Genomic DNA, 11671 nt, shown 5'->3' with positions numbered 1-11671 from the left:
AACCATTTTCTAAAAACGCATTAGTGTTCTTTTTCAGTTCAGTGTTTTACCATCTATTTGCTTTTAACTAGCTTTTAGGCCTAGGCCAAGATTAACAGATCTATTTCAGGTTTAACAAATTTGTATGTATAACTCATGTACTATTTATAAACTTGATTTGCTAATGACATTATGTTGTGACTCTTTTAATAGGTACATATTTATTATGTTATTAAATATACTATTTGTTATTGATGTCGGTCAATACATAGCTAATGTTGTCTGTATATTTAACACCGACTTTAAATAAAATTTGTATCTTGTATCTTGTATCTTGTATCTATACCGATGCGATGACAACAATAAAGTAAATCGTTAGGATTTAAAAATGGCGTTCAAAATAGCGACGTTGAAATTTAACATTCACAAATGGTCCAGTTTCTCTTACAACTATGTCCCGGAGTAAGTTTATATTTAAAACATAAACACATCGTAAAATTCGTTGAACTTGCAATAAAAGTTACAGAGGAGAATGGTTGAAAAATTGATTTATCACTAGTATTCACGATACAATTTTTTTTTCACAAAATTTTTTATTATAAAACCAATAACTTTACATGACTGTGTACTGTGATTTATTCTCCATTATGTCGGTCCTACAAAATTTTGACGTTTAGATTGCCCTGTCACGAATATAAAACAATCTGAACATTGAATTATTTTGGTTAGGGGTCCGGTAACTCGCACTCCGAGTCCAGATATCTATCTGTCTATAAATACTGCATGACACCCTTGCGAGTATTTTATGCAGGTGCGCGTCAGAGCATAAGAGTTTAAAAGCAGGAATGTACAGGAGAATTAAAGTAATACATAAAGTATTTGTGAGAATTTGAGAAAAAGCTGATAGTGCTAATAAAAAGGCGAAATGTACAGTAAAAGGATTAAAAACAGCCTGGTTACTCAGAAGTCCTGGCCCAGTTTGGTTACCCCTTGCCTAAACTGGTCCAGGGTAGGTGCTTGAGCAATGTCAGCTGGCAAAGAATTCCAGAGAATGATGGTAGCCGGGTAGAAAGAGAACTTGTAATAATTACAGGGTGTTTGAATTTGCCGGAAAGATTGGGAATGCATGTGTCTAGTGAGCTGGGTAGGAGGTAAAATATAAGATGGCATTGGCACTGCAACCAGTTCATGGACAATCTTGTAAAACATCAGTAGCCTGGCATCATTTCTTCTGTTTGCAAGGGAACGCCACCCCAATTGCTTTAACATGTGTGTGACACTGCTGTAATTTGAATAGTCACTGGTGACCCATCGAGCGGCCCTGCGTTGGACCATCTCGATTTTATGTATGTATATCCAGTATAGACAACCCGTACAGGCCCTGGTCTGTGAACTGACTGGTCAGTAGTGTGTTGATTTGAGTGATCCGGTCAGTGTTTTGTCTTTACCCCCATACAGGGCAGGCTAGAGGTCCGGTAATCAATATATGAATATTGAGATTGTATACCTTATTCTCAATATTCCGTGGCTCTCAAATTACGCTTGTGCCGCTGCCGCGCATGCAAGTTTCTCGGAAAAGTAAACATAGATTTGTGAGCATCCAAAAATGCGCAATAAACAGGTAAGTATAGCATATTTACTTAAAAATATGGAAATGTGAAAAACAAACTTTTCAGTGCTAAGGAAAAAGAGGGTGGCATACAAAAACTTTAAATTTATTTAAATACAAGCATGCAAACCGATTGTGACAAAATTGTAGCAACACATTAAGCAGTCTCCTAACTAAATACTGAGCAGTGTAATTTGTCAAGGTACCCTTCACCATAGCGACCATCAGTTAGCCAATCAGAGCCAGGGATTCAACGAGAAGCTGCTAACTGATCCAGACCAATGTAGGTCAACATACATTGGTGAGATTTTTTAGTTTCTGTCATATCTTGTTGATTTTTTGACTTAGCATGTTTTTATTTTAGGTTGCAGCTACTTTTGGTTAAAGGCAAAGAAAATCTCCTATATAAGTGACCCCCCCCAAATACCAGACTTTTTAATCCCCAATATACAAGATCCTGTCTGGTCCAGTCTGATAAGGGTCCATAAAACCCCTGTAGACTTGACATGTAGCCTAATTATTGTCAGAGAATCATAAATTTTATTGCCTACAGGTAAATTGGTTATTTCCTGTGTTTTGCATTTTATTAATTGAAATGCTGTTGTTTTTTTAGTCTTTTTTCAGCATGTACACAAAATTATTTTAATTGATAAGATACTAATTTTGATTGCTCAGTCATGTTGAGTAATGTCCTGGCCAATTAAATTATAACTCTTATAGCAAAGCATTTCTCACCATAAAATAATTATTCAAAACTTAATAAGAGAAATTACAAGTTTGTTTATTCAATGATTATGATCTTTTTAACAAAAGTAACAAAATAAAAACGAAAAAAAAAGATAATTGCTGGATTTTATTACAAATTAAAGAAGCGTTCAGTTGCATTTTTAATAGATAAAGAAGGTATATAGACAGAAGGATGTTATATATTAAAAATGCTTAATTCCTCTTGTGTTGTCTAAATAATGTTAACTTTCTTTTATGTATAATAAAATCCAGCAATAAAGATAAATTATATCATTGTTCAAAATACACAATAATTTATTACTTCTAAAAGCTATGTGTCTGAATGCATTTTTTATATTTTTGATAATAAAAAAACAGCAATAATGAGATGTAATTGTTAAAAAACTGACTTTATTAAAAATATGATAAAACACTGTTGTATCTTATTACTTTGTTTATTTAGCCCTAATTCAATCAAGCTTTCTAAACTCGTTATAAAGGTGAGAACTGATTTGCTATAAAGGTGAGAAATATCACCTACAATTTATTTACTGCACAGTAGCTATAGGAGAGATCGCCGTGACGTCACGCGTTAACATCTGTTTATCTGGTGGTTGGCAAAACAAATGATTTTAACACCGTTTGCGTATTGAATCAGAATTTTTAATTTTTAATAACTTTTTTGCTCATTTATGGATTTTCAAAATTCAAAAAGATTTGAAATACTAACAATCTTCATATTTTTGTATCCAAATATCTTTTTTCAATGAATAACCGTTTTAAATGACATATAATTTTAAAAGCGGCGTAGTGATTTTCACAACCTTTAGAAAAACAGTGTAAGTTAAGCGTTCATAATTAATCCATTTTATTTCGAAATAACAATTAAAAGTAATCAATAAATTGCTTGTTTTATAACCTTTCCATTGATCAAAAAATTATTTATGTAATTTGTGTTTTAAGAAAGTTTAGACCGTTAGAAAAACATCACTGTTTACAAAAAACATGGACGGTCGGCTTCTGCCCACCCGATCACTGTCTTATCAGTTCTAAAAATAGAATTTGTATACAAACACGATCTCTCCTATACAGCAGCTTATTATGAAAAACAGAAGCAAGGCTACCAATGGTCCTGACTTGTGTATTGGCCCTTATCGCCAATACGCAGACCTTATGATCTCCATAGGCCACATACCAGGCATACCAGAATCAGTGTCTTTAAAAAACAACATGCAAATACGTAACATCAAACGCACCTGCGCAATTTTGGAAATTAAGAGCCATGGAATTATGAGAACACAGCATAATTTGTATTACAAAGAGCAGATTATATTTTATCTTTAAAAATGGGAGATGATTTCAAAAGTTTGTTCCTGTATTTTTCTCGTTGTTTTAAATACATGTAAGTCACAAGAAACAGAAGTATTTACAATTCTTTAATCCTGTGAAAACGACAAATAATTGATAGCAGTTTGTACGCAGTAATCGGAAGCGTGTATTGTTTTTCCGGGACTGGCAAATTAAAATAATAAGCTTTATGTTTTTCTTCAGTATTTAAGACATGTATGGATTTTGCCAGTGATTACCGGAAATCGCTGTTAAAATTTCATATTCAATATGCAGAGTAAGAGCTAATTATAAATACATAAAATATTTACAAAAATAAATGTAATAAAGGCAACTTTATGATAACTAATCATAACTTTTACCAGCAATTACCTTAAACATTAAGACTCTGGGTCTAGATGTCCGGTTGCCATTATCTTGTTTACTCAAGCAGTAAAACAAAGTCAACTGTTCATGAGTACAGTCCATGTCTTAAATACTTTTAAGAAAAAATTTATTATTTTAATTCATCAGTCCAGAGAAAAACAAGAAAAATAATAAAAGCTGATTACGGCGTACAAATTGCTACTAAGTATTTTGTTGAAATAATGTTTGTGTTTTTCCCGGGATTAAAGAATTATAAATACTTCTGTTTCCTACATGTCTGCGATGTTTTTAAAACAACAAGAAAAATATGAAAACAAATTTTTGAAATAATGCCCCATTTTTAAAGATAAAATATAGTCTTTTAACGCCTTGTAAATACCGTTCTCAGTATTCATATTGATTATCAGTATTCATATTGATTACCGGCTGTTGCTGGAAAAGTTGACCAAACAACTAATATGGTGAGAGACTAAGAACTGGTCAAAATTTTCAGGAAATATAATAGATTCAGGGAGATTTTATTAATATTGGTTAAATTGCTTCCTGCCCTGTAAAGGGACTTATCAGCTTCTATGTTATAAAGCAACACAGAATAAGAACATAAAAAAGCTACATGTTTATAACATTCAAAGCAACGGATGATCAGAGATGTCAATGATACAGGGTCAGCACAGAAGCGATTGTGGCTACATTGAATTCTTCTGGAAAAGCCTTTGGTTTCAACAGTGGAATATCAATAATAAACCATATTTGAACATCAGTTTTATTATGGTCACATTAATTTCAACAAACTCCTTGAACAACATTGTCAATCTAAATTGGCACTAATTGTGGCCCATATAGAATAAAATACAGTTGAACTTTTCCAAACTGTACACTTTTGGACCAGGGAAAAAGTTCATTTTAGAGGGGTTTTCAGTTTAGAAGGATTTTGTTAATGGGAAGACCTATGTCCAGTTTAAAAAAGATGTGCAGAAAAGAAAGAAAACTATGTATATAGTTTTTGTGTTTCAGTCTTTAGTAAATAACATAATCAACTGTGGATCTATTTCTAAAATTCATTTCATTTTGCATTTTTATAATGTTTTGTTAACATGCTTTTGAACAAAATAACAAATTTCTTTTTTCCTAAAGAACAAATTAAAGAACGTCCAACCCTTATGACTATGAGTAACCATAATTGACGAAAGTTGCAAGCAGTAAATTAAAACTGGAACTCAACATTGTTATTTGTTTGTCCTGTTTACAGGTGTTGATTTCCTGTGTTTTGTTTAAACATGCTGCTGTAGGAAAATAGTTGTAAAAAGAAAGTAGTTCATTTGATTTGATTTTTACTATTATTTCTTGAATTTGGTATGCAAGAAAAAGATTCTATCACTGGCTGTAAGTGCCTCGTTTCCGCCTTAAACAGTTACCCTGGAGGCAGGATATTCCCATCTGCACCTACAACCAGTGAAAGAATCATAATACAGCATGTGAAAGATGTGTACCATGTATTCAGTTTGGAATTTCTCACAGTGGGACCAAAATTAGTTGTGGTCCTTGACTTACCGGTAGTGAAAAATACAAATTAAGTGCTAAAGTTTGTGTGGTATCTTAAAAATATTTCACCTAGAGTAATGAAACCATGTGCAGTGAAAGGAAGTCAGTGCGCACATTTAGATTATCGAGGTGTAATGAGTTTTGCTTTCTTTTGATGTAACATATTAAATTATTGTTCAGTGTTTGTGTGGTGTTACTGTTGACACCTTGCCAGGATAGTCACTCATTATTATGCCCCCTTTGAAGGAGGGGTACATTGTATATTGTTTTGCAGATGTTGGTTGGTTGGTCTGTATTGTGGACGAATCCGTTCTGGATGATCACTCAAGAACGCTTGGGCCTAGGATCATGAAAGTTGATGGGGAGGTTGGTCATCACCAGCAGATGACCCCTATTGGTTTGAGATCAGTAGGTCAAAGGTCAAGGTCACAGTGACCCTGAACAGTTAAGCGGTTTCCGAATGATAACTCAAAAATGCTTGGGCCTGGGAACATGAAAGTTGAAAAGGGTGTTAATCATGACCAGTGGATGACCCCTATTAATTAAGGGATCAGTAGGTCAAAGTTTCAGTGACTCTAAATAGTTAAACCGTTTCCGGATGATAACTTGAGAACGCTTAGTCCTAGAACCACGAAACTTAATGGGGAGGTTGGTCATGATCAGCAGATGACCAATATTGATTTTGAGGTCAGTAGGTTTAAGGTGAAGGTCACAATGATCCGGAACAGTGAAACAGTTTCCGGATGATTACTCAAAAACGCTTGGGTCTAGGACCGTGAAACTGAATAGGGAGGTTGATCATGATCAGCAGGTGACAGATTTGAAGTCAGTAAGTCAAGGGTCAAGGTCACATTGACCCAGGATAGTAGAACTTTTGTGTACAGTGACCTAATAATTTCTGTTTCTTATGCAATTACTGAATGCATCAAGGGTGGCATTTCATGTTCTACGAGCTCTTGTTAACATGTTGTTCTGTTAATTCTTTTCGTACTTAAAGCAGACATTGAAAACTTGAGGTAGATTACTGTTGGTTTTAATTTTGGTGTTATCCAAAGCTTTCATTTGTTATATAGTTTGTTTGTATTGTATTTCACAGAAATATTTACGTTGATAAACCAGCAGATCAGTCTTCAAGGTGGTCGTCAGACTCCAATCATCCCCCACAGGTATGTTTCCAAAAGTGGAAGCCACAAAATGACATAAAATTCATTAAAATAAGAAAATTATCTGATATGCTGATAAGATTGGCGAATTTTCTTCATCAGAATAATTTTTAGTGTATTTTTCATTGCCTATTGATAATTATATAGATAAAAACAGCCTATGCTTGTGCTTATTAATAGAGAGTTTCAGGTGTAAACAGAGAGCTCTCGTTAGAGCTGTTTATCAGTTTTTAAGATATTCAGGACTAAAATTTCAAATACCTCGAAATATTTTTCAAAAAAAGCGTTATGTTTCATGTTAATGATCTTCAGAAGATGTTTTCAGTTATTACCGGTATCTGTTCAGACAGTTTTGTTGACGATCTGCATTCAATTCAAGAAGTAAAATTTGCATACTTTAATGTTTTGTTTAAGATTAGGGGATATACTTAATTCTAAGTAGGGATCAGATCTTAACTGGTAGCCATTTTGAGTACACAATAAAACGTTCAAGGTTGTGCACATGCATGCGTTTTAAGAATTTTTTTTCCCGCAGTTTTTGTTGTTGAAGCTAGACCAGCCGGCCATTGTTGATTCAATTACTTTTGGTAAATACGAGAAGACCCATGTATGCAACCTGAAAAAGTTCAAGGTGTTTGGTGGTCTCAGTGATGATCACATGGTTGAATTGCTGGAGAGGTATGTGTGTCATGTGACTTCTGTTTATAGTTTGTTAGCACTTAATCATCATATTAAATAGAGAAGATGACTGTTATCTTTCATAATTGCTGTGGAGGTTACACCTAGGTTAGAAAACAGGTAATACAATAATAAAGTAGTTAAGGTTGCTGACCTCGAATCACTTGCCCCTCACCGATGTGAGTTCAAGCCTCACGTGGGACATTGAATTCTTCATGTGAGGAAGCCATCCAGCTGGCTTACAAATGGCTGGTGGTTCTACACGGGTTGTTGCCACTAATGAAATAGTACATGAATGATGGAGGGGCACCTTGGGTCTTCATCAAAGCTGGAAAGTTGCCATATGACCTATATTTGTGTCGATGCAATGCTGAACAAAACAAAAACAAAGAACAGTAATTGAACGCTATACATTATATCTGTAACCTTAGAACATTTACTTTTAGCATTTTCAGACTTTTTTAAGGTACATTATCAATGGCTTGCTGATGAAAATTTGATATAAATTACAAGCAGTTTAAATTTAATTAAACAGATAGTACTTGTGTAATTACCAGTAGTACTGTAGACCTGAATCATATTTTTGTATCGTGTAATACATGTCTTTGTTTTTGTGTTTCAGTGGATTGAAGAATGACCATGTAGCAGAAACATTTCCTCTCAAAAACGAAATAGACTGCAATCATTTCCCTTGTAGATACATAAAAATTGGTAAGAGCTCATGTTGAGGGATCATTTTGTGAAGTTTGTGTGCTAGCTATGAGGAGTTAATACTGATATTTTCTGAAAGTGTCCATATACCGTAAGAAATAAGAAATCTACTCTTGTGTTTCAAACTTAGATAATTTATATATATTTGATTTCTATACTATTTTGGAGTCTGAAGTACTTCTGTTATTGTAAAACAGTATTAAAATTTCCTCAGATCATAGTGTTTACTGGGCTGATATTAATAGCTTACTAAAGTTGTAGAAGTACTGATTATTTTATGTACATGTATTGCAAAGGCGTTGTCTATAACTGATGCCCAGGTTGTATTTTTCAGTGCCACTACAGACTTGGGGTCCTAGTTTTAACTTCAGTATATGGCATGTTCAGCTTAATGGTATAGATGACCCAGAAATTGTGAAACCGTGTATGAACTGGTATAATACAGTAAGTGAATTTACAGATACTACCGATTTCATGGATATTAGTAGTTTTATTGTGTTCTGTTTAGGCTGTTAGATAACACATATAATAATAATGGTGTTTGCCAGAACTGTACATTGTAGTATGAAATGTAGTGTTACATGAATATTTTTCACGACGCAGCAAGAATGCGAGTAGTCATGACGTCTAATCAAAGTTAATTTTTATCGGAGACTGATATGCTATAAGTCTCAGTTAGTTACTTACTTACCATGTGCCTTGCATTGGGATTGAACTTTTTAAATCTTTTTATAGTCCTTACAGGGTAAAAGTGAAACTTTTGCAGTCACTGTTAGTATGGTTATATTTTTAGTATAGAGAAAAAGAAGCCATTCGATTATGCCTGAAACATTTTCGTCAGCGACAGTATGTGGAGGCGTATGAAGCGTTACAGAAGAAGACGCGTGTAGATCTCGAACATCCCATCCTTACAGAACTACATGGTCTGCTTGTTACACAGGGAAACTACGATGCCTGTGAAGATCTCATCACAAAAGCCTGTGAAGGTAATGTCTGCAGTTTTCCGCTAATCAAAAATTTAATCTTTTTAGTAACATATGCATGTTTGTGATGAATACTTCTTTGCTGTGTTGAAATAGTTGATAGAAATACACTTTAATTGATCTGCAGGGTAATTACTTGGTATAATAATGAAAGCACTTGCAATGAATGAATATATATATATTATATATATATATGGTATTAAAGGTTGTTGAGAATAAAAGTATAGAAGCAGTCAAAAATGCATATAATGAGACTATGAGACTTTTCGGGAATTGATTGCTAGTCTAGATACAGTAAGTTGTAGTAAAGTCTGTTAAAACAAATATATATATATATATATATATATATATATATATATAGTGATGATGACCTTCGTTATAAGCTTAGAAATGCAGAATAAATTGTTCATATTTAAAACAATGTATGTTTTCAGAAGGTTTATTTGAGCAGTATATCAGTGACCAGGATTACAAACCAAAGTGGACAGCTATAGAGCCAGTTACTCCAGGTTTGGAATCAGTTTGATAGTTATTATTCAGATGTATTATGTTGTTTATAAAACACTTAAACGCAATAGTGTTTAGTTTAGACATTGGCATTTTTGTTGAAATTCTTACTACATTTCTTACCCATGTAGTGTTGCAATAAGAGATTCCTAGGAGTTCCCGGTCATCAAGTATGTGGAATGTGTTTGATCGACCAGATACGTAACAAGAGTTTTTCTTACATTGCAGCTTTGTTTTGATTTTTATTTCGATGTAAATGAGATGTGAAACCAAAATTTGTAGTCCTGTTTGGCGCCATATAACCTATACTGTGTTGGTGCGCCATAAAAATCAAATAAATAAATAAATAAATTGTTTTGCAGTATACAGACATAAACTGTAAATCATTCTATGGGTCTGATAGTGGAAGTAGGATCTATTTGAATCTAAAGATATCTTGAATAAATGTTCAAAAAAATATGTAAAATGTTGCCTTTTTTCTGACAAAGATATCCTGAAAGTTTTATTGCAGTCCCACCTCAAAGTCAGAGTTTATAACATACCTCATAATTTTATTTTTATCTAATTAGATGAAGCCCTATATTATGTGTGCTGTGCTGGTGCGCCAACAAACCCAAATCAGATCAAATCAGACTAGAAATTCTAAATGTGGCTAGTGCCCAAAATGGCTGAAATTTATAATAATAAAAAACAAACAAAAAATATAATTCCAGTGTTTTTCATGGTTACGGTTTTTAGCTCGACTATTCGAAGAATAGTCTAGCTATTCTACTCACCCTGGCGTCGGCGTCGGCGTCGGCGTCACACCTTGGTTAAGTTTTTGCATGCAAGTACATACAGCTATCATTTAAAGGCATATAGCTTTGAAACTTATTTATTCTTTTTCTAGGTCAATTACCAACCTCACTGGGTCAAGTTCCATAACTCTAACATGTATTTTGAGCAAATTATGCCCCCTTTTGGACTTAGAAAATTTGGTTAAAGTTTTACATGCAAGTACTATCTCCAAAACTAATGCAGATATTGAATTGAAAATTTCCCAATGTGTCTTCGGGGTTAAAAAAACTAGTTGATAGCACCAAGTCCATAACTTGACCTTCATTTTGGCCAAATTATGCCCCTTTTGGACTTAGAAAATTCTGGTTAAAGTTTTGCGTGCAAGTACATACAGCTATTACTAAAAGGCATATAGATTTGAAACTTATTTTTTCTTTTTCTAGATCAATTACCTACCTCACTGGGTCAAGCCCCATAAACTCTGGCATGTATTTTGGCCAAATTATGCCCCCTTTTGGACTTAGAAAATTCTGGTTAAAGTTTTGCGTGCAAGTACATACAGCTATTACTAAAAGGCATATAGATTTGAAACTTATTTTTTCTTTTCTAGATCAATTACTACCTCACTGGGTCAAGTCCCATAACTCTGGCATGTATTTTGGCCAAATTATGCCCCCTTTTGGACTTAGAAAATTCTGGTTAAAGTTTTGCGTGCAAGTACATACAGCTATTACTAAAAGGCATATAGATTTGGAACTTATTTATTCTTTTTCTAGATCAATTACCTACCTCACTGGGTCAAGTTCCATAACTCTTAACATGTATTTTGAGCAAATTATGCCCCCTTTTGGACTTAGAAAATTCTGGTTAAAGTTTTACATGCAAGTTACTATCCCCAAAAACTAATGCAGATATTGATTGAAACTTAAATGTTTCTTCGGGGTTATAAAACTAGTTGATAGCATCAAGTCCCATAACTCTGATATGTCCCCTTTTGAACTTAAAACTCTTTTGATATTTAACATTTTGGGTAATAATTTCCAGCTTCTGTGACAATATTTCGAATAGTCGAGCTTGGCTGTCTTATGGACAGCTCTTGTTATTGTTGAGCCCGCTTGCAGTGATCGCGACTTAGTCGTCACTTTCGGCGGGTCGGTGTATGTGCGTCTGTCTGATTTTTTCCAGACCATAACTTTATCATGCATGGACCAAATCTTGTTTATATTTGGCATGAATGTTTACCACAATGAGAAGGAGTGTCATGTGCAAACCCCATATTCCTA

General features: G+C 33.9%; 1 protein-coding gene across 1 annotated transcript in view; it reads left to right on the top strand.

The window, feature by feature from the left end:
- Positions 1-340: 340 nt before the first annotated feature.
- LOC123528950 (muskelin-like) overlaps positions 341-11671 on the top strand; it is a 28166-nt gene continuing 16835 nt past the window's right edge. The window contains exons 1-7 of the mRNA XM_053521467.1: positions 341-441; positions 6666-6735; positions 7268-7410; positions 8033-8121; positions 8456-8565; positions 8915-9107; positions 9539-9613. Of these exons, the coding sequence (XP_053377442.1) occupies positions 368-441; positions 6666-6735; positions 7268-7410; positions 8033-8121; positions 8456-8565; positions 8915-9107; positions 9539-9613 (754 nt within the window). The 5' untranslated portion in view covers positions 341-367. The remainder of the gene's footprint in view (positions 442-6665; positions 6736-7267; positions 7411-8032; positions 8122-8455; positions 8566-8914; positions 9108-9538; positions 9614-11671) is intronic.

Source organism: Mercenaria mercenaria, chromosome 13 (genome assembly GCF_021730395.1).
Source record: "Mercenaria mercenaria strain notata chromosome 13, MADL_Memer_1, whole genome shotgun sequence".
Lineage (NCBI taxonomy): Eukaryota > Metazoa > Mollusca > Bivalvia > Venerida > Veneridae > Mercenaria > Mercenaria mercenaria.
The sequence above is the reverse complement of the archived record's forward strand: the minus strand, read 5'-3'. Positions and strand labels throughout refer to the sequence as shown.